Source organism: Camelus ferus, chromosome 11 (assembly GCF_009834535.1).
Source record: "Camelus ferus isolate YT-003-E chromosome 11, BCGSAC_Cfer_1.0, whole genome shotgun sequence".
In the NCBI taxonomy this organism is placed as follows: domain Eukaryota; kingdom Metazoa; phylum Chordata; class Mammalia; order Artiodactyla; family Camelidae; genus Camelus; species Camelus ferus.
This window is the reverse complement of record NC_045706.1, coordinates 13423529-13447471: the sequence shown is the minus strand read 5'-3', so window position 1 is coordinate 13447471 and position 23943 is coordinate 13423529. Positions and strand designations below refer to the sequence as shown.

The 23943-nt window shown below is 44.2% G+C and overlaps 1 protein-coding gene across 6 annotated transcripts in view; it reads right to left on the bottom strand.

Annotated features, from left to right (window-relative positions):
• GFRA1 (GDNF family receptor alpha 1) overlaps positions 1-5047 on the bottom strand; it is a 195229-nt gene extending 190182 nt beyond the window's left edge. For 2 of the 6 annotated variants that reach the window (XM_032490826.1, XM_032490831.1), the window contains exons 1-4: positions 3983-4113; positions 3384-3683; positions 2240-2533; positions 951-1034 (exon numbers count right to left, since the gene is read on the bottom strand). In XM_032490826.1, the coding sequence (XP_032346717.1) occupies positions 951-1034; positions 2240-2533; positions 3384-3423 (418 nt within the window). In that variant the 5' untranslated portion in view covers positions 3424-3683; positions 3983-4113. Of the gene's footprint in view, positions 1-950; positions 1035-2239; positions 2534-3383; positions 3684-3805; positions 3931-3982; positions 4114-4268; positions 4513-4537; positions 4559-4913 lie in introns of those variants that run through there. The other 4 variants (XM_032490828.1, XM_032490829.1, XM_032490827.1 and 1 more) reach the window with 4 other exon arrangements.
• Positions 5048-23943: the final 18896 nt, after the last annotated feature.

Here is a 23943-nt window from a genome sequence, read left to right as displayed (position 1 = left end):
GTAATATTTACACGCTCCCTTGGTTCTATGATTGCTGCAGGAAAACAAAATATTTAAAACACTAGAACACTCGACCAGTACCAAACCATCATCTCATAGAATCCAATTCAACATGAACCACCCTGTTTAATCACTAGGAAACATATGATTTGTGATGGCTATATATGCTGTAGAAAATGTCTTAACTGTAAACAAATAAAGACATCAGTCTGGAATCTGTATGTCATTAAGAGAAATCACTGCCTTACTCATTATTTATGGGGCTGTCTGAATGCAGATGTTACGAAAAACTTAATTCTAAAACTAAGTTCACTTCCAAACCAAATGTAGATTTATAAAGAGAGACAAAACAAACCATGAGAAGCAATATCACTTTTTAAAGGGCAGTAATACATTCTCTTGTACATGCACACACTTGCACAGGAAAAATCAGAAACAAACAAAAAAAATTGTTAACAAATGGTGGAGCTTAATCCTTTAAATCAAAGGCAGACAAGTGAGTCTGTTCAAAATTCTTCAACAATCTAAGATTATCTCCAGACATCTCGTAAAGTAAGTGGCATCATTTAGACAGATCCCATTTCCAGGGAGGCACTGTGTACAGTGTGTAGCAAGAAGGGAATACGATTGCCACCTACAGTCAGAAGTGGCACTCCCTTTGCAAGAGCTGGCCAATCATATTTTAATGTGGAAAAAAAATTCAACCAAGTCATCTCTCTCCAACCTCTTTCAAACCACCACACCACATTACTTCACTTAGAATTACTTTCAAGTCATACAGTCATCTCTAGGCATTCTGCCTCTTCATTATCATCATCCTATTTCTAATTTCCCAGAAACACTGCACTGTTCAACTCTCTACTTATACACTATTTGAGAGCCGAGGAGAATGCAAGTCAACAGATTTCAAGCAGGCGAAGGCATCAGAGTGGAAGTGTAAATCTGCTTACCTGGTATGAATGGGACCACCCGGAATATATCAGACAATCTGCTGTTAACTGGTTCATAAGGGGAATCTTCAAGCAGATCATTTCCTAAAAACAACAGAAAGATGAGGCTCAGATCTGGAAAACAGACATATTTCAGGCAGTTTTTGTTACTGAATCTGGATTCTAATTATGTTATGATTGTGTAACAAAACGATGCTTTGAAACTTTCAAAGATTTCAAATGCATCTATTTGGCTCTGGTTATTTCTTTTCATTCTCTCTGCCTCTGTTGTCCTTGCTCTCCCCAGAGTGCCATGAAAACACTGCAGAGCAACCCTGCCTGATCTTGCCAGAAAACTCTCCCACTCTTTGCAAAGGAATGAAATCAGAGAGGAAGGAACCAGTGACATCACAAGCCTAGCTTGCCTCTGGGAACCAATGGAAGAAAGGTGACCCAAAAGAGGCCCTCATTTTTTTGCTTCCAAAACATGACATGCCGTCACAAAGCAGGTACCCTGGCTATTGAATAGTCAGTATCTGAAATCGGTTTTCATTAATTCTGGAGGAAGTGGCAGCTGAGAGGTCAAATCTGTACATTTCAAATTTTCAGAGTAAGTCTCAGTGGAGAATGAATGCACTGAATGTTTGTGTTAGATTTATAAACACGAGCCAGCTCTGGCATTCAAGGACTAAAAAATTACCATTATAATGGATGGCTGTGAGAAGTAGACCTTCCCCTCCCTTAGCCACTTCTGTGTTAACCAAGGTTGAACCACACCAGCTAGTTCAAGACTCATCTAATCTAACAATTTATTTCCCACATCTGCCTTTGATCAGGTTTGAGGAGGGGTAAAGGCAGACTAGATTCCAATGGAACTTTTATTCTTAATTCTCTATCTTATGTCGGTATAGATAGAAGGGAAGAAGAGAGGGGGTAAACTCTAGGCAAGATGCAGTGCAAGTCTTTGGCTTATTCTGTGAAGCCAGCTCTCCTTGGAGGAAAGTTGCAGGTCCTTTGGTGTGGCCTTTAATGGATTCCTTCTCTGATGTTCTGACCAAGTTTCAAAGAGGTCAGCGACGGCCCCGGGATGTCCCTCCACCCCCTCACGGGTTTTCCAACAACCAGGCCCCAACAATGCTGCTAGGGAGGCGGCAAACACCAGCTGCCGACGTCCCTGGGGGCTAATGAAAGGTCCTCATTCTGCAGCTGGGGAGAAGTGAGTGGAAGATGAGGTCAGCCAGACCCGGGGCCTAGGGGCCCTCCTGCCTTCGGGGGGCTGGGGGAGGGAGAGGAGGGCGGTCGGCGCGTACCCTGCAGGCTCTGGTACATGCTCCAGTAGATGCGCAGGCAGTTCTTCTCCTTCTTCATACCCCGCTTGCAGCGGCAGTTGTAGAGCGACTTCTGTTTGAGGGCCTCCATGGCGCTGCGGCACTCGTCCTTGGCCTCCAGGCCCGAGGTCAGGCTGAAGTTGGTCTCCTTGCCCGCCACGCACTGCCTCAGCGTGCGGTACTTGGTGCTGCAGCTCTGCTCCTTCAGGCACTGGTCGCTGGCTTTCACACAGTCCAAGCGGTCCCCGCCGCTCACCTCGGCCGACAGGAGCACGTCTGTGGGGGAGGGGAGGGAGCGTGAGCGGCCCTGGGCACCGGCCCGAGGCGCCAGCCACCCCCCCACCCCGCCCCCGGGGGAGGGCGCGGACAGGACCAGGCTTCCGGGGCGCCCCGGGAGTCCATTTTCCCGCCTGGGGATCCCCTGCCGCTGGCCTCCCCCGACCCCAACTCCCCAGGCCCCCCAGGCTTTGCGGGCTTTTCGAGGTTTGCCCGCGAGCCAGCGCTGCCCACGACGCGTGCCGGCCCCGCCGCCCCGGGACAGACCAGCCTGAGAGGCTGCTCAGCCTCCAGGGCCGCCCTTCCGCCGCCCCAGGCTCCAGCCACTCGCTCCGCTCCGCCCGACTGAAGCCCGGGGGCTTTCTGAAGAGAGGAGCGGCGGCCGGCTGGGCGCTGGGCGCCCGGCGCCGAGAAGGCTAGCCCTGGTCCCCCGCCCACCCGGCGGGGAGCACCGAGACGCTATTTGGGGAAAAGTTTTCGCTTCCAAGTTTGCTCTCCTGGCCCGGTGCTCGCCCACACCCCACCTGCCCGCCGCGACTCCGCGAGCTCCCCGGGACTCGCAAAGGGCGTCGGGCTTGGGGCAGGAGGTTCAGATCCCTTAATTTCCCATAGGCTAGGTCATTTTAAAACGTAGGAAATAAAAACCAAGGGAAAAAAAAAACAAGTGCCACGCCGCCCGCTCCCCGCATCCTGGGGTGCTGAGGATTCAGGATCTCCTTCCCCAAAACGAAACTTCGCCGTCCCCCACCCACCGCACCCGCGCCGCAATCTTGGAGGAATTGGGGGGCTGCCGCTAGTACTCCGCAGGAAGGCTCAGAAGATAAGAAAGCTAGCGGCGGCCTCGACTTACCCAGAAGCGGCAGTGCGAAGTACAGGGTCGCCAGGAACATGGTGCCGGCGCGCAGCTGGTCCCCGCCCCCCCGAAAATCCCGAGCTGCCGCTGGGTCTCGCCGAGGGAGTTCAGCATGCAGCGATCCGCGGACGGCCGCGCTGCTCTGGGCGCCCAAAGTTCAGCTCCATCCAGTGCGAGAGGAAACTCCCTGGTCCGTCCTCCGCCAGGGACTCAGCTGCCGGCGACTCAGCTTCGGGCGGGCGGCTGGAGCGAGGGCGGGAGGCGGTTCCGCTTTTAGCGGTTCAGGTCCTACCCAACCTGGAAGGGAGAGCGCGCTGTGAAATGAGAGCGGAGAGCGCTGGAGCCTCCCTCCGCGCCTCTGCCCTCCCGTGCTGAGGCCTTGGGGGACTTTTTAGCGCCGGGTGAGGGCCCACCCCTACCCGGGTCGGGGCGCGGGAAGGGGGCGCGAGAGGTGCATGTGCTTGTATTCCGGGGAGCCGCCCGCACGGGCAGGGTGGAGGCTGCAGAGGTCCGACGCAAGCTCCCAAAGTCCAAGGGGGTATCCCTCGGGTCCAACCCAAGAGGCTAAACGCAAGCAAATAAATAAATAACGTTACTTTCCGAGAGCTGCGAGCGGAGCCAGCCGCTGCCTGGAGTCGAAGCCCTCCGCGGCGGCAGCTTTCTCACCAGCCCTGGCGCGTAAAGAGCCCCTTCTCCCGGGAAGTTCGCCGCCCCCTTCTCGCCCCAGCTAGCTCGCTCAGTCGGCCCTCCCCACCCTAACCACCAATCACTGCCCCCCATGGCCGTATCCCCTCCTCCCCGGCTCGCCTCCATTCAGAGGCAGCCAGGCGAGGGGGAACAGAGGTCCCGGCTGGTGCCGAAACCCGGCTCGTGCGCCCCTACCCGCCACGCAGTCCTCCGCTTGCTCCCTGGAGTCCGCGCGGCGCAGGCACTAGCCCAGCGTTCTGGAGTCGGGCGCATCAACGCCGCCACCCCGGCGGAGCGCACCGGTCCGTAGTCCCGGAGCGCCAGGGCAGGTGCAGCCGCGCGCGGCGCGCGCCCCCGTTCGCCAAAGTTGAGGGGCACCAAAAAGAGGGGTCTAGGGGAGTGGGGGAGTGGCGGCCGGCTCCCCAATAAACAGAATGAAAAAACTCTCTCCAAATGCCACCAACCTGGACTCAACCAACCGTGTCCAGCTGCAGTGAGGAGCCAGTTTGTTTATTTATTTATTTATTTTGAGAGTGTCCCCGCCCCCTCCTTCCCTTTCCGGGCTCACTTCTCTGCACTAGGAAGAAAGATGCCGTAATCGTCGAGAGCTCAGAGGACCGAGTTGGGCCAGGACGATTTCCGAGCAGAGCCTCGGCTCGGATGCCCGTTAGGGATGTTAGCGGTTATTGGGAGCTGCGCAGAGGACAGCGGATTCCAAGATCAGATTTCTTTGCCAGAAGACCCTCTGCTTGCTCTTGCTCCTGCTCCCGCCGCCCCGCAGCACACTGCCAGCCCCCTCCGATACTCGCCCGAGGGGACACCGCAGATGCATACACTAACCCGCGGTGGGACCGGAGGCTGGATTCCACAGGCGCGCACAGGACACAGCGCTATGCAGCTGGCCACCGGCGCTGCTTCTCTCTCTCTCTCTCTCTCTCTCTCTCTCTCTCTCTCTCTCTCTCTCTCTCTCTCTCTCTCTCTCTCTCTCTCTCTCTCTCTCTCTCTCTCTCACACACCAATCACACACACACACACAGGCACAATGCACAAGAGATCTTTCTTCCTTCCTAGTGCAATCAAACCAAACCCTTCTGAACACAAAGTTTTTCCCCACGTCACTGGCGGCTGTGACTCAAGACTTGGCGCGTTAAAAAACACACTCAGACCCAGGCCCTCGGAGCTGGCGATTGCGGGATGTGCCCACCCAATCATCCCACGCCAACGCGCTTCACAGGCATACTCACACACGCACACGCAGTCTCTAACTCTGTCCTCGAGCTTGAACAGGGAGACAAAAGCGGACCCCCCGCCCACTGCATTTAAACCGCGTCAGACTTGGCTTTGGGAAATTTATAAGCTGACCTCCATCTTGGCTGTTTCAAGAGTAAATTTTAAAATAATAATAAATGTAAACGCTTAAAACATGTATAGCCCTTCACCTCAATCCCTGAGACCACTCGTTCTCAGCCGAGCTGCTGACCGCTCTACCCTGCCTTGAATACACGCTCCCTCCTCACACGCCGGGGCGGAGGGCGCCAGGGACACCGAGTCTACACTGGCTACAGAAAGGGGCCTGGGAAACAGCCCGCAGTGGCAATGGCGGTCCAGACGCTCACGGCTTGCATTTGAGATCTTTGCTGATATCCAAGTTCGTCTCTTCGGGAAACCGAGTTTGAGTTAAGTCTGGGTGAGCCCAGCTATCAAATCTGCAACCCATCAGACTAGACAATGGGCGGCAGAGGAGAGAAAAGAAACGCTCATTTCGATCGTGGAAGGGGGGAGGGTGTTAATTGAAAAGGGCACGGAGTTTGGTTTAAGTTTGAGGCAGGGGTGTAAGGGCGGGGAGAAAAGGAGAAAGAAAGGGGAGGGCTGGGTAGCTCTCCATTCAGCTACACAGCAGCCAGGCGCGCCCCTGGCTGCGGCTGCCGCCGCTCCATTGCGTGCGGAGCTTTGTTCCGAGCGTGTCTGCGCGTCCGTGCGCGCCCCAAACCCCGGAGACACCGCACGGATCTGCGCTCCTGCGCAAGTGTCCCTCAGGGGGAGGTACGAGGAGATTAACGCCCTCATCAAGCACTCCCCCCAACACATGCCCACGCACGCACGCGCGCGCTCGCACACACACACGCAGTCACACCACGCACGGATTTCTTGTTCTGTATATCAGTTTACACTTGGTTGCTGAATAAACAAAGCAAACATATGCCACATTCTCGCGACAGATGGTTCAAACCAAGGGCTACTTCAGTTCCCTTTCTCCAACAGTGATAACAGTCTAAGTGACAGGATGGACTAAGCGTAAGTGTAATTAAGTCTTTCAATGAGTTTCTTCACTTTCAAGAAGTTTATTGTATTTTCACATACAAACTAGAGAAATCCCTGGAAGGTGGTCTTAGTGAGAAATGCGGAAATGTGAATTAAGAGTTTATCTGACCTGTGTTTCTTCATGGACACCCGAAGCATAAAACCCTTCTTCATTCTATTTTATAAGCTGGGGTGAATGTCTCCTTTTGGAAAATCAGTCATTGAAATTACAGTTTTCAATGGATGGACTAGGGCCTATCATTGCTGACCACGTGGGGTGGTTGCAGGACAATGAGACTTCAGTTAAGGACACCATCCACATCTTTTGTAACTGTTCTTTGTTTAGATATGATTTATGTTATCCTAATATTCCACAAGCAGCTTTTAAATCAAATCTTAATAGGATGCAGGAAGGGTAGAATAAAAGTTCTCCAAATGTAAAATAGGGGACTTTTTAAAAAATATTTATAGCTTCAAGAATATTTCTGAACCATTCGTTCACATTGATCTTCATTAAGTTCTTACTGATGATGAAAACAGTTAAAAAAAAATGCCACAAGATACTATAACTATTGTCCAATACAATAGACACTAGCCATATGGCTATTTCAATGAAGAATAAATAAAATAAAAATGCTGTTCCTCAGTAGCACTAGCTACATTTCAAGTGCTCAGTAGCCCTCAGTGGCTAGTGGCTACCATATTGGGCTGCACAAATATAGAACATTTCCATTGTCACAGAAAATTCTATTGAATAGCACTACTCTATAGCGTTGGTGTGAAATCAGTTAATGTGGTGTATATAGAAAGTTCATAGAGTAACAGAACAGAGCAGGCATAAAGTGAATGCTTTATAAGCAGCAGCAGTAGTAGTTGTGGTGGTTGTGATGATGATGGTGATGTTAATCTTTTGAGGAAGCTGGAGAATCCATGAAGACACAGCCCACTGCTGTGTCTCAGGAGATCAGTGGGCAAAAGAAGCTAAGGAAAGAGGAATGAATGATCTCCTGACGATAGCTGTGTACGGAAAGATGTGGCCCTTACTCTATTCTAAAATTTCTTGTAGTAGGAGCTAATTTTTTAAGTGTCTGTTTTACAACTATATCCGCTACCTTCTAAAAGTGAGAGAAATACATGGCTGGAAAGCCCTCGGAATATAGAGGATAGAAACGCAGTGTGAATTACTGTATTAGTATTATCTCTGTTTCCTTGGAGCTTATCTGTTCCCATGTGTACAGGTCTGATCTCAGGATGAAAGGTGACATTGAAGTATCAAATATTATTAATAATTATAAAGATTCATGCCATCCTCTGTGACATGTTTTCTCAGTGGGAAATTGGTTTTAACGCTACAAAATTAAGTTCTATCTACCCAGAAGCACGTGAAGTGAGCAATTTTCTTGCATTTCTTGATGTAAGTGTATTTTTGCAAGTTAACAGATGACTCATGGCGAGTATGACAGTTTTATTCTATGCAGTATTTTGTCTCCTACTCTCATTGCCTTGGCCCTATAGAGTGCAATATAAAATACATTCCTTTTGTCAAATTATACTGCTCAAAAAAATCACTCAAGTTTTTTTTTTTTAACTCAAGTTAGTCCATCAAAGTTTTTGACGTTAGACAGTTTAACAGGCTTACCTCTGTAGCAGCTGTACAAAACCACTCACTGTTACCTAAACGTGCCATGCTTTTGGTTTTTTCTTTTTGCTGCTACATCTTTGCCCACACTGTTCCATCTGCTTCATATGCACTTCGTCCTGATATGTGAAGATCTATCTCAGCTTCAATAGGCTAAGGATAGCAAGGACTCTGGGTAGGAAGAATAGTTCTCTTCAGTGTGCATTCTCGTGGACCTGTTGGAATCTTTATTACAGCTGTTGTGACAGTACATTGGAGTTGGTTGCTCTACCTGTATCTTCAACTGGAATGTGAGTTCCTTGAAGGCAGGAAGATGTTCTATTCATTCTATTTTTGCATCCCCAGCATTTAGACTGATAACTGACACACACTCACCTCCAGTCAATGTATATAGATTGCATGAATAATGAGTGATACTGTTTCTCATTTTCCTCTGACACAATAATTCTACTGAAAGGTTTACATAAAATCCCTTTACTATAAGAACAATACTGAATATAAGTACCTCATGCAATTACTGGTATTGCTATTCCAATAATAGTATCAAAAATATATATTATTCCTTTGGGGATTTGACATTTACTTTTTTTTTTAAAACAAAACCCATTATTGTAATAGAATGCTCTTTTTCTGGTTCACTTTAATAGTAACATATGACATATTTCATTTCTGGGAAAAGATAGCTTGCCTTAGGTCATATTCTAAGGCATAAAGCCAGAGGCAGAGTAACATTTCCACCTGAAGTTCTCTAATCATCTAGAAATATGTCTCTCTTTCTGGGAGAGAAGGATTTAGAAGGGCCAGATTAGAGTTACCCTGGAGCCTTCATCCTCGAAGACAAATTTTGAAAAGCTAAGTTGACCCAAAAGTTTGTTAAAAATTGTTTTATAAACACACAAGGCCTTGTGCAGTCTTTTAGGAAAATGAGAAAATAGTAATCATCCAAACCCGGAAGGTTGGTGTAAGGGTCTATATGCCAGTGCAGATCTCACCTTCTAATACTGTGCTTCAACATTTGCCCTTTGGCGATACAGGAAGAGCCAGTCACTCTCAGATTTCTGAGCCCTTTTCCAGGCTGACTATATCAAGATGTGTCTTTTGAACATTATTTGCAATTGGAAGCTTCTCATTGGCTGTCAAGGTGCCTGACCCTTATGAACCTACCTCCTCCTCCTTAGTTCTCAAGTCATTTTCATTCCTTAGCAGTAATAAGCCAACGCAAGGAGTTTAATGCATTTGTGAAAGAATATTGCATTTCGTGAGAGTTGAAGTCATTTGTACTTTGGCCTTATGCCACAGAATGCATTCAAGGTGTGCAGCCCTGATGAAATAAAGGGCCTGTCATGCCTTATGGCTTGGATAGAGGGCAAAAGATACCCTATCATCTGCAGGGGACTTGCAAGGTTTTCTTCGCAATTGTCAAAGTTGCTGGATTAAAAGCCCTGTACATTTCATTCCTCTTTATCCAGTAAGGATGGGGAAAGGATGAGGAAACACCTCTTCTCTCCCCCACCCTCCTAATAAGCCCAAAACCCGTTCCAGAGGGACTGTTCCTTCATAAGGGCCAGAGGGAAGCTTAATCCCCAGCTTTGTCCAGTAATTAGCCTCTCTCTGTCTCTCTGGAGGCAGCAAACACAGATGCCCATCCGGATAAGCTTTGGGACGTGGAATGAAAACAAGACTGAAAACACTGACTCATTTCTTCAGAAGCCTTTTAGCAGCCTTTAAGACAGTAAAAACTTCTGAGTTCTATTGCTACTCATTAGGTCCCAAGTGGTGGGATGGGGCCTCTCCCAACAGGGGTGAAGCAGGAAAGTGGGGCAAAGGCGGCCAAAAACTCCAGAGTGAGTGGTTCAGAGGCCCTGCCCGCAACAGTGAAAAGCTCTGTGGCGAGGGATGGCCTTGTCCTGCCACTTACTCTGGCATCTTTCAATAAATGCCATGGAAATGCACTGTTTACTGAAACCAAAACCCCTGGAAGCACGGCAGTAGGAGCCCGCTAACACAATTAGCTCACAGTGGATGCTGATGCCCCCACCAGAACTAATTAAGCCAACATTGCTTGTAGCACAAAGGACTTGAGCCTGTTTTAAAGCATCTATTGTGACATCATTTAAAAGTCATTTCAAACTCATCCAAAACTGTCGCTCCGAAAACAAATGCAGTGTAAATGTTCTTCGAGTTGTTGGTTTTATTTTCCCCTGTCAAAAATCTGACAAAAGTCAGTTGAAACTGTCAAGGAAAAACACATTGCACGATATGAGGCTTTCCCCAGATTTGAAGCATATAGAAGGAATGACAAATCTGTTATACAGATTACTCTAGCACAAAAGTGAATTAGGATAGTCTAGGAGATACACCATCACAATGAATATGTGAGGTTGCCCTTGACACAGTTCATAAATCTGAGACCATGACAGAGAATTAAAATGAGATCAATTTGGGTTGATCTGAATTATCTGTTAAGCTTAAAATACAGAATCAATGGGATGGATATTTGTGTGAGTGCTTTATCTACGCACACAACCCATGTTAAGAGGCAAAAAGAATTTCTTCTTTCTCCATCCCTAGAGGATCTCTTGGTGGAAAGGCCCCTCTAGCCTTCAATATTTTGTCTCAAGTGTCAGTGCAGAGTCACCTTTACTCTCTAAGATTTCATTGATTGTTTGATTGATTCATGGTCTGATTACTTTGGTTGATTTATTTATTTTCTTGTATCTATCCAGTAGCTAGTACTGTGATGTACACTACAAAGGGTGAAGGTAAATGATCACCACTAAGGTCGGACCCAAATGCTCCCTTCCCAGTGATAGGAACTCCTAATTACTCCCTAGGATTCTTCTCTCATCCTTCTAAAGCAGTGCCTTTCATATAGAAGGCCAAGCTCCATTCATCAGTCACAAACCACATTTATAAAATATAAAAATGCAAAAAACTTTTAATTTCTATATGTATATCATGCCTGTATTGGATTGTCATGAAGGATGTGTTTATTATTGTGAATCATGGTTAAAAACCTTGAAAACCACTGTTTTATATTAATAAGACTCTGATTTTTATTTGGACATCTGGCTCCCTAGAATAACGACTATACTTCAGAGCCTCTGTTGCAGCCAGCTGTGGTCCTGTGGCCTGGATCTGATAAATAAGATGTAACAGAAATGATGGGAAGACTCTCTGAGGGATGTCCTCACTCTACACTTTTCCATTGTTCCCCCTCCTGCTGCTTGCTGGTGCTACGTTCATCCAGGAAGGTGAGAATAACAAGTAGAGATAGCAGAGCAACAAGATTAGAAGATCCCTCTCCCAGGAGATCACCCCATCTGCCCACCCTGGACCTTCTCCCTCCGTGCTCTTGTTGAGAGACAAATAAACCTGTCTTATTTAAGCCACTCTTCCATTGCGACTCTAACACAAGCAGCCAACCTTGTGGCACTAGCACATCCAATTTCCAATGAAAGAGAGAAAGAAAGAAAAATAAATTCAACAATTATTTATTGAGACTCTCTCAGGGACCAGCCCCTTGCTGGGTTGCTATGGGAAATACAGAAGAATGTTGGTGCGGAAGGAACGTGGGATCTCATTGACGAGCTGCATATCTGAAATAATCTAATAATAGGGTAAAGGCATGTAGGGTGAATTGTCAACATCCATGGAGATAAAAATAAGGCTCTACAGAGTCAGAGGAGATGGGTAGAGGTAGAAAACCAGTAGATCCATGGAACTGAAGAAAGAGGGAAAGAGAGGGGGTAATAGAGTAGAAGGAATGTTCCTGAGAGGTTTTCAACTACTCTGAAGGACTGCAATGAAATTAAAAACCTCCAGAATAGAAGTGGTATGTCCCTTTATTCCAGGTCTCCCCGCACCCACCACTCTATAGCATTCAACCAAGGCTGTCAGCAGGGATCCCTGCTGTGGCGAAGCAGGCCTTCTACAGCTTCATTCCTTATCTAGACACAGACTCACTCTCACTTGTGGAAAACCCTTGTTACCATCATGACAGACCAAAGGTTCCTTGGTTTATACCTCATGCAGAACAGGATGCTGTCCTCATGGGAAGTGATTCTGGATTTGGTGAGAACGGCTTCCTCGGGAGGTCACAACTGTTCCACTCAGCTATAACTCCACTTCAGGATGCACTGGTGTCTGACATATTCTACAAGATTTGGAGGAGGTTTCTAATATTTCTCTAGGTAATGCGAGCTGCTAGCAACATGGAATCTCTAAAATTCTGTTTTCTGCATACCGACTCAAAGCCATTTAACAAGCACTCTGGCCTCTAGACTTGGACGATTCATGACTTGGAGACACCTTGCTGGCAAGGCTGGGGCATGTGAAAAGGAAAAGTGTTATTTCAGCAGGCTCACCACAGAGGTATGTTTTAATTAAGTTAATTGTACCATCAGCAATGCAGACGATGACAGTAACTGCTCTCCATAATGGGGCTGGGTTATTGCCATCATTTATTAAACGTGCTGGTTTTCTTAAATGCAGTCACTTTCCCTTGTTTTTTAAGCACACACACGCATACACACATGAATTCACTTCCACATGAATTCACTTACATTATTTGATCCTTATACTTACTCTGTGGTGGAGAGAAGTTATTCTCTCCATTGAGCAGATGAGGAAACTGAAGCTCAGGGTTGTCTAGTCAGCTGCCAAAGTGTGACTTGCCCAAGGCCACCCAGCTTCTTAGTCAAGGAGCCAAGCTCTAAGTCCCATGTCCCTTACCAAGTGCCACAGTGTCTATCCAGGATTCATGATATTCCAAAGGGCAAAAGCCACATTTTTATATTCTACATCCCCTAGTGCATCGGATTGTAAGTGTTAAATACTAATTTATCTTTGAAAATGATTGGTGAATTGTCTAATTGTTCCATTCATGAAATACTTAAGGTAGTAACCTCGTAAGGATTGGTCAGGACCAAACACGATCTGGAAAAATAGAAATTTGGATAATTTGGAGAATTATCCCAGACCCCTTCTCTTATATGCCTCTCCAAAATATTGGGGAACAGTTGACTTAACCTGAGTCATCCCCACTGTTACTACTATGAAGACTAAGAAATGGTTAGGAACGTCAAGTCAGTGCAGCCTTTCAATGGACTAACTCAGGCTTCTGTTGATGCTTCCAATTCAGAGTGTCCATCAGAGGCTTCAGGACAGCTTCCTGTCCTACCAAAATGATTCTGGGCTTTGCTGACTTTAATTAGTGTTGCCTGTCAAAACACCGACAGCCTTGGGAGAGTTATCTTAGACGTGTTTTCAGTCAACTTCATTTTAGTGTGACCGCATTTGTGGTCACTTGATTGGAAGGAGAACAAATCCGAATTACACCGTGTTCTGGAGCAGGTGAGCATCGAGCTCCCCAGAGGAGACTCGCTTCTGGAAACTGTAGTCATCTTGGAGTTAGTTTGTAACAGCACCCAAATGCTTGACCGTAATGCTTCTAAAAAAGTAGGATCAATTCCCACTTTTACTTCATGTTCGAGTAAATTGTAGAAGTGGAGATAGAAAGGTAGCTGAGACTCACTGTGAGTCATCTTTTACAGGGTTCTTAGAGGAGTCATGTTAAATTGTTGCACAGAAGACATCTGAATTCATTGACAAGTGTATCAACTCAGCAGGTGTTGGAAAGAGTGCTCAGAGAAGCTCATCAGTGTCTGAATTCACTATTCCCTGTTAGTGTAAACGCTTATTAGCAAAACCCAACGAGTTGATGAAAACATACCTTTGGAACCATGCAGAAAAGAGTTAACACAGTAGGCCTGGAACTGCTACCCTGAGAAAGGCCTGCTTACAAGGTGACCCTTGGCTGGCATCTGGGAACTTGGATTTCAGGAAGGTTCCCAGCACTTCCTTATAGGAATGGTTGACTTTGTCTAAATGGCTTGTGATAACAATACAGTTTATCTTAAACACTCACTTTCCTTCTGGGAGTCTAGAATTTTGACTCATGCTGGGAAGAGTGCGACCATGTGACTGCCCCCCAAGAGAAACTCTGGTCACCAAGCCTTTAATGTTTCCCTGGTAGACAACATCTCACGTACTCATTGTCACAGCTCCTTACTAGGGGGATTAAGTCGGTCTTGTGCGGCTCCTTCAGGGAGAGGACGCTTTGAAGCTTGGGCCTGGTTTCCTCTGGACTTTGCCCCACGTGCCTTTTTCCTTTCTGATCTTGCTCGGTCTCCTTTCACTATAATGGATCATGGCCACAAGTACAACGAGGTGCTGAGTCTCATGCATCTTTTCAGAGAATCATTAGACCTGGGGATGGTTTGGAGGACCTCCAACACAGAAATTTTCTAAATGTAATTCACAAAATGAACAGACAGCAGTATAAGATTGTAAAGGATTAGGCTGGACCCATCAAGGAAGGAGTGGTTTCATGAGCATGAGACTTGGGCAGTCACACAGGGCCCCACGCTTACAAGGGCCCTGAGCTTGGCTTAATGCTGTGCTGTCACTATTTTGCAATTCTTAATAATGTATGAAGAAGGGAGCCTGCATTTGCGTTTTGCATTGGGCCCCACAACTTATAAAATTGGGCCTTGATCAAGATGATACTTAAGAGACAAAAAAAAAAAAAAGAGTATCTTGTCACCCCCAAATGCTTACCCTCTCACCGCTGGCAATTTTTCACTCAGCTTTCCACCAGGCCTCAAAGTCTACCAATCAGAGATGCACTTTGTGGAGAAGAATGACCAGGAGTGTTAAACTGTTAGTTATTCACATCTTAGGGAGAGCTTATTTATTCATTCACTCACTGCATATTTGCTTCCTTAACCCCTAGTTTCCCAAAGTGTGTTCTTCAGAATACTGATCCCCATGAAATGCACTAGGAGGAAAAAAGCTTCATTGTCAGGTAAGTTTGGGATGCTCCACCCCCTCTTAGAGTTTAGGGTACACATTAGCATATTAAAATCTCTGAATAGTCTTCCACAAAAATGAACTGCTGACCTTTGCGTTAGTTTCCTAAGGTTGCCATAACAAAGTGCCACAAATTGGATGGATTAAACAACCTGAATTTATTGTTTGACAGTTCTGGAGACTAGGAGTCCAAGATCAGGTTGTCAGCAGGTTAGCTCCTCCTGCAAAGGAGACTCTATTCCATGACTGTCTCCATCTTCCAAAGGTCCTAAGGCAGGCACTCTTCGGTATTCTTTGGTTTGTAGAGAAGTCACTCTCTGTCCTCTTGTTCTTCCCACGGGTGTTTGTCTCTGTGCGCAAACTTTCCCTTTTCATAAGGACACTAATCATATTGGATTAGGGCTCACCCTATTGACCATCTTAACTTGATTACCTCTGTAAAGACCCAACTTCCAAATAAGGTCACATTCTGAGGGACAGTGGGGTATGACTTCAACATAAATTTGGGGTGGGGGGGACACAATTCAATTCACAACAAATTTTATCATCATCTTCCAACATATTTCACTATTTGAGGTCCTAAGTCCTATCATCGTCCCATGGAGCCTGGGTTTCCCTGCATAGATTGAGAGGTGAGGAGTGGAGAGCCTGTGTGGCTGCATGGCTAGAGTGCAGTGCAGGCACCTGGGGGTGGAGGGGAGGAGAGAAGGAGGGAGGAGCTGGGAGGGTGTGGGGGAGGGGCAGGTGGCAGGAGGCCTGGCTGCTGAAGTGGTCAAGGGCCAGAAACTGCCCTGGATTCTGCATTCTGGGTAAAGCAGATGTATCAGAGGTTCATCTAGGACTTCTCTGGGATTTCAAACAAGGAAAGTGACATTATTAAACATGGCAGTGGAGACTGCAAAGGGACAAGAATAGAGGCAGGGACACTGAAGAGGTTAATACAGTCTGTGGGTAGTGATGATAAAGAAACCTAAACCAAGGCAGCAGCAGTGGTGAGAGAGATGGTTCCACTTAATAGGTAATAGAATAGAGGGGGGTGAATAGCTCAGTGGTTGAGTGTTTGCCTACCATGCACCAGGTCCTGGGCTCAACCCGCAGTACCTCTGTTAAAATTTTTTTTAAAATAAATAACTTAAAATATTTTTTAAAAGGTAGTAAAATACAAAAGGTACACTCACACATTTATATCTATCTATCTATCTATCTATCTATCTATATCTATATCTATATCTATATCTATATCTATATATACTTACAACTGGATTTTATATGTTTTATAAAAGGATTTCAGAGAAGGTGCTTTTGCCTTTTGAGTTTTTGCTTTGCCTGGCTGGTGGCACTCAGGTGAAAAGCTCACTGGGGGCTAGTCTGTGAGATGTGTCAGGATGGGAGGATTCTGTTGTGACCCCATCAGTGGCCATGACTGTGCCATGAATTCTGAGAGGCAGGGGGGAAATAGGGTCCTGTGCGGTCTGCCCTAGCCTCACCTTGCACCCCTCCCTCTCACTTCCCGAAGTTCCAACCCTATCGACCTTTGTGTTCCACCTCAGAGCTTTCCACCTTGCTGATCCCTTGGCCTGGCTCTTGACTTTGCCCCTCTCTTGTTTGGCTGAAGATCTTGACTTCTAAGACCCTTCCTCTGGGAAGACTTCTCTGCTGTCCCCCAGTATTCCTCTCGTCAGACTTCCAATCCCTTGTTCAAGATCTCTCTTTTCCTCCAGTAAGCTCCATGAGGGCAGAAACCAGTCCACCATGTTCTCGCTGTATCTCCAGCACCTAGCAAAGGTCTGGCTCAGGTAGGCATTCTAAATATAAGCTGGGTGAATGAATGATTTACTATACAAAAAAGATTTAAAACAATGTGATAAAGGAAATAATTAAAACAGTTGAGGGACTAGATGATGTGATGGTTTAGAAGTGAGTTTAGAACCCATCCTTTCCAAATGACTTTTAAATGTGACGCTAAAATCAAATCTTAGAGGGTTTCTATTAATTTAATCTTATCCAAAGAAAATTCCCCTTTCTTAGAAAAATAAAAGGTACCAAGATCTACTTTAAAAACTACATAGACATCAAATTATTTTCATAAAGAAAAAAAAAAAACCTCCTCTAGATGAATGCACGTGAGTAGAAACGGCCAGAAACATGTGGATTGCATTTCCTTTAAACTCTCTTGGGTTTGCAAATTGGAAAGAGAGGTTTGGAATAAAACGCATTTCCTATCTTCCTGAAGTCAGTATATTTGGGAAACAGTAATGTTTGAGATGTTCAGGAAACTGAAAATATGTGTGGCTACTACTTGTTTAAGTACTGTTATTTCAAGTAGTAACTAAAGTGGTTGATAAGAAAGAGGAAGTGGGCATTTAGCATCTGCAAAGAACCAATTCAAAAAAATTTTTTTCTTCTGTGTAGCTTTCATACAAGAGAAATCTCCTTCTGCCTCCCTCCTTGACCACAATCAATATCTTTAGGGGTTGAGGCAAGAGGAGGAAAGAGTTTATTCAGGCTATTGTATGCGACTGAGCTGTAGAAACAGGATGAAGATTTTGCTAAATCTGTCCATTAAGTGCCTCTAAGTGCTTTTAAAACATGTCCTAGAGCAGAATGGAGGGCACAAGAAAGGGAAACTGGGAATTAAGGCTAAATTATTACATTTAAGTGTCTCGATAGTGGAAATGTCAGAAAAAACAGCAGGAGTGACAAGCAGCTAAAACTTCAGATGCTCCATTTAAATCTCCTTTCGTTGAACATCCCTAAAAGCTGAAGAGTTGTTTTGGTCCTAAAATGGTCACGTTATATAATTTTTGTGGAGTGAGTTTATTTCTCCTGCTATCTATCAGTATCAATCTATATAGTTTTTCCCTGGATGTGCTAGATAAGAATTGAGTTAAAACGTACCAACCTAAACGCTTAGTATGATTACCAGACATTTTGATAATTTCCCACATCAATAGAATGTATTTTCTAATGTAGATTTTTAGAAGACAACTTTCAAAATCAAAAAACTCAATTGCATACAGAAAAAAAAGTTTAATGTAAAGGAGACAAAAGTTAAAAACGAGAAAAAAATTTTTGACCTAGAATATAGGTAATTTCACCTATGGATTAAATAATGTTTAGGTCGTATTAATCTACTGATATTTAAGGATGACTATTGAGAGTTATCCATTTTTAGGTTTGAAAACTGTTACGACGAATCCATTTGTGTCTGAAAGGTGGACTGCTAGAGCCCCCTAGCTGTTAGAAATAATTCTGTCCTCCTGGGTGTACACATATAACCTAACTGCAAAGGCAATAAATAGCTCACCAAGAAACCTGCTGGAAAACAATTAAAGAAAAGCATTTGGCGTGATCCTCCACTATTGTCTTACCACTTGGGTTGGTAGTAATGTCCACACTGCCGTAAGCGTCCATGGACATCCATCCTGGCCTGCCACACCCCTGAACTTCTTAACAGGTCAGTTATAAAGACACCGCCGCCACACTTTCCCCTATTGTTTTGATTGTTTTGAATTAGATAGTTTCGCCAACCCAGAAGTACAGTGAGCCCTGTCAAGATGGATGCTTCCAGTTCCATTTTCAGTGCAAGGAGGGTCTATCCTAGGGACCTGGGATACTCTGGGCCTTGGGATGAATCAGGCAATACAAACTCATGGCCCATGGACAAATGTGGTTGGTTTGCAAAGAGCTTTCAAAAACTTTAAATTACTGGGTGTCTTTTATAAACTGTGCAATTTCAGATGGAAATTCATATTTCCAGCTCTTCTTGAAAAATTGAAAGATCTGGTAGCTCTGGGCCTGAGTACCCATCGTGCCAACAGGCAAAAGCCAGGTAGTGGTAACCTCCTTGATATGTAGTATCCAAGTTCAGTGCCCGCCACTTGCCATTGGATAGTGTAAAACCAGCATGCTGAATGCAATTACATCACCTGGTTGGAGGCTGTAGGTCTGTAATGCCTGGTCTAAACCCTGAATAGTTATACCCCTCCCCCTCCTAGTAGTAGTAGTAGTAGTAATAATAATAATAATGTAATATTAATAAAGCAGCTTCTGGTAATTGAGCTCTTACTCTGAGTCAGGCACAATCGGAGGTCCTTTATGTGTACTGTCTCAGATCGTCATACCAACCACTTAAGACAATTATACTTATTTTACAGATACAGAATATGAGATTTATGTTCAGATAAAGTAATTCAATCAGTGTATAATGAGTCCCACTCTGAGCCAGGTATTGTACCAAACACTGGGGATGCAGTGCCAAACAAGACAGCCATAGCCCCCGCCCTCCTGGAGCTAATGGTCAAATGATGATCACCGTCAAGAGAAAGTGTAGACTGCCGTGGAGGTGGTCTCTATCAGCGTTCTCAAGTTTTTATGTCAGCGTCACCTGGAGGGCTTGCATGTTCCTACTGCATCCTTATCCCTTCTCTCAATTTTCTGATTTTAGTGGCCCAGGGTGGAAGCCAAGAATCCACTCTTTCTTTTAAATTATGGTAAAGCATAGGTAACAAAATATTTACCATTTTAATATTTAATATTTTAAGTGTACAGTTTAATAGCATTGATACTTTCACATTGTTGTGCCACCACTAGCATTATCTATCTTCGGGACATTTTCATCTTCCCAATCTAAACTCCATGTAATAACTCCCCGTTCTCCTCACCCCACAGAGCATAACATCTTCAAGTTTCATCCACAATGTAGCATGTATCGCAATTGACTTCCTTTTTGAGGCTGAATAATATTCAATTGCGTATATATACATATATTATACATATACTATACATATTCCACTGCATATGTGTATATATACATAGTATGTGTGTGTATATATATATAATATTTCATTTATCTATTCATCTGTTGATGGTCATTTGCATTGCTTCCACCTTTTGGCTGTTATGAATAATGCCGCTGTGAACATGGTTGTGGACCTATCTTGTAGGAATCTGGACTTTTAAATCCAGGTGACTCTGATACAGGTGGGTCATAAGCCAGACTTGGATAAATGCTGATGTAGGAATTAGGGAAAGTTTCTCTGAGAAATTGACATTCAAAGCGAGTCTCAGAGCATGAGTAAGAGTTGATCAAGTCAAAAAGAAGTAACAACAGTGACCTTGGACTCCTGGAGGTGGGACTCTGAACTTCACCTGAAATACTGAGAAATTGGAATGGCCACCCAAGAACATTCATCAGCCCTGAGGACTGTAAATGGGTGTCATAACTTAATTTAGTACCTAAAACAAGAGAGTCAGTCAATCATTCCTTTAGCAAATGTGTGTTAAGTGCCTTCTGTAGGCTGGGCACCTTGCTAGGTACAAAAAATATTGTGTGATCGTTCATCTATTCACTTAGAATAAGCCAGGCACCATGCTAGGTGCCTGAATATTACAGGAAATTGCTGCTGTATACAATTTTGTCAATTGTTTCACAAAATTCACATGTATCACTTATTTTTTTTTTCAGTGCTTGCTTGTTGTATTTTTATTTCAATTTAGATAAAAAAGAAAAAGACCTGATGACACAGAAAACATCAACATCGGCAGAAAAATATGGGACCCTTCACGAATCTGCATGCCATCCCCACACAGGGGTCACTTATCATTATTAATAACTTCCCTCCATGCTGATCCTTGACAACATCAAAGGATTATTTAATACTTAAATGCCTACCTAAAGGAATCAAAGCTGATGACATTAAAATTTTTCCCTTAAGCATGAGGGAGTTATCACTGGTGATGATTTCTGTGTTTCTGAGACATTCTTCATTTCAATCATTAATCCATCCCTTTGTTACTGATGAAATATTGGTATTGATTTCTTGGTTTCCTCATTTGAGAATGACTCTCACATTTACCACAGTTCACCAACGCTATATGAGGTTATCTTGACACATTGACTAGCAAGCTGTGGTTCTTTGAGAGGGAAAATAGAGGAAGTCTTTCATGGCTAAATTACTTTTAAAAGATCTGATATTATGAAAAAATGCCTGGTGTGACATGATTTTTTAAATGCTTGCTTCAGAGATAAAGGTTTTAGGCTGAAGGAGACTCCAAGAAATTCAGGAGAATGCTTTTCCGAATACTTAAATCATGCAACTTGGATGATATTTATTACAATCTACCTTGTATTATAGGTTACTGTGTATTTATTATTTTACTTTATCAGGGTGCAAATTTCTTGAAAGTAGGAACTATTTCTTAATCATCTTTGAATAGCTGTCAGCAGTAACACTGGGTAACTCACAGCACTGAGAATCTCACAAGATATTATGTGCCGGATGCTTCTGCAATAAAATGAGATCCAACAAAAATTTCAGTGAATGAAGAAATAAATGAACGTGATTCACAGACAATTTGGAAAGAGGCAAAATGCTTTACCATTTGCTTAAAAATAACACATTTATGTGTTAGAGAAGGCAGGCAGCAAAATAATTATGGAAACCAAAGTGTTGCAAATAAAACCTTTACTTTTTTTTTTTTTTTTTAAAGAAAACCAGGACCTTGAGAAGTTTGTAGCTTACCCTTCAGAAAGTGCCCTCTTTAGAAGTGGGAATACTCCTGTCTGGAAGGACAAACAGGACGAAGCGCCAGACTAGGAGGAGTTCAGGACCCCATACTGCCTGGAATAAAGGGACTGTTCAGAGTGAGTTATAGAATATGAGAGATCAGATGACATGTTTTGTAGTCTGTGCATAAAGAAATCCAGGGGCTGAGAACCTGGTGGTCAGTGCTTTAACCAGGGAAAGGGTAAGCAGAGGACAAGATGTGCGGAGGGAAAGGAAAGAGAGAAAAATTTAACTTGAAGTTTGAAAGGCTCTTTCCCCTTTATTCCACAGTGGGGGTGGGATTAAATAAGGCAATCATATACAATCGAATATTATGCAGCCTTAAAAAGGGGGGGAAATCCTGTAATTTGCAATCAACTGGATGGGTCTGGAAGATACTATGTTAAGTGAAATAAGCCGGCTGCAGAAAGACAAATACTGCATGATCTCACTTATATGTGGAATCTAAAACAGTCAAATTAAGCGGAAAGCAACATGGTGTTTACCAGGGACTGGAGGGTGGGGGAAACTGAGAGATGTTGGTCAAATGGTACAAAGTTTCAATTACACAGGAGGAGTAAGTTCTGAGGCTCTCAATCATGCACAACCTGGTAACTATTGTTACGGATACGGTATTGTATACTTGAAATTTGCTAAGAGTACATCTTAAATGTTTTTTTTACCAAAGAAATATTATAGCTGATAAGTAAATAAACAGGTCAGTAAAACAAATTTGAGCCTCACAAGATTGTTTTAAGTGACTCTGAAACTTCTTCTTCTGAAAGAAGCATTTCTAAAAACATTTTTATTTTGGTCATTTTAGGGGGAAAATTCTTGCAATCAGAATTGTTTATGTTGACATTCACATTTGCCTGCTTACCTACCATCCACTATTTTTGAGAGTTAATCGTGTCCCAGTTACTGCTTCACTGGTTTTAATGGGAGTTCAAGAAAAATTTTGATTGTGTTTATTTCTAGAGATTCTTGGTCACGGACTTCCTAGGCATTTTCCAGACTGTGGATGATTCCCAGGTCTTTTTTTTTTTTTAAATCCATATTTAACCAGAACACTTAATTTTAGGTAAACTCCATTTGTGGCCAAATTCTGTGTGAACTAGGCAAGGCTGAATTAACACACTGAGGGGAGAATCGAAGTCAATCAATCGAGAAGACTTGGAAAAACAGGGGGAAGAGTTTGCAAATCGCGCCAGTTTTTCTCCAAATGCAAAAATGCAAAGGTCATACTGGCTGACATACTGTAACTTAAACCATATTGTTTCCGGAGAGTCTAATGCCTATGCATTCTTAAATCCTGTCTTCTCAGGGGGATGCCTTAGGGAGTCTGGGCAGCAGGGGTTCACAGTGCATGTCAGCAAATCAAAATCAAGTGTGTGGGCTTCCTTTCAGCTTGTTCTGGGCTGTATCTTACAGAGCTGGGAATAAAGCCGGAAGCGCATCCATCCAACACCATCTCATACATCATTCCTGATATCTCCGCTGGCTCTGCTTGAGAAGTGAATTTTGGGGGAAAGCTTGGCAATTGTCAACACAGAAAAATGACCATGTGGAGCAACTACAGTCATTTCTAGCTTCTAAAAGGACACAATCAGAGGGGCAACCTCAGTCTGCAGAACACTGTGCTCCAGGGAAAATCTATTCGACAGCAGGCATCTCGTCCTTTCAGTCACCTCTCAATACCGGACACTTCAGGGAAGCTTCGCAAATGTTTGCAGAGGGCAATGGAATGCATACAACGAATATGCAGATAATTGTATAGCGTATATGGAGTTGTAATTAGGAAGTGCTTTCTAATTCATAAAGCAAGTAGTTGCCCATGTGAAGTGATTACCCAGTACAACAATCATTAATTACTCGGCCCTTTGGCTTAACTCAATGTTGCCAACAATATACTGTTTTTACTAGGTTGAGCCATATGAAATTGCCAAACTTTGACCGTTTTTTGATCCCTCAAGTAGCATTTTAATATAGTTCAATCTACTCTATCAATCTATTCTGATGATCGTAATAGTAGTAGGTTGAACCATATGGGATTGCTATTTTTTTGTAGGTCAAATACTGTTGACTACCCACAACCTCAACAGTTCAACTCCAGTAATAAGCATATAATCATTTGTCATTAAATAGCAATAACAGCTCCCACCACCTATTATCAGCCATATCCGCACATCTTGCTAAGTAGTTTATATACATTATTTTACTTAATCTTACGAGGCAGGTTCTAATATTATCCCTCAAATTATGCAAATGCTGTGGGAAATAGACACTGAGTTGCTTATCACTTTCACCTCCTTATCACCTTATCATTGGCCCTAGTGGTTTCAGGGACATAAGGATTGAAAGTGGAAGCCGTAACCTTACAGGGAAACAACTTCAGTGAGGCGGGGACTTGGGCCCAGGTTCCAATTCCAAGTGGCGTTGTGTGGAACATACTTGATTTTCATGCATGGTTCCCAGTTGGTCTTGAGGTCATAGCTATGCCCTGGGAAAG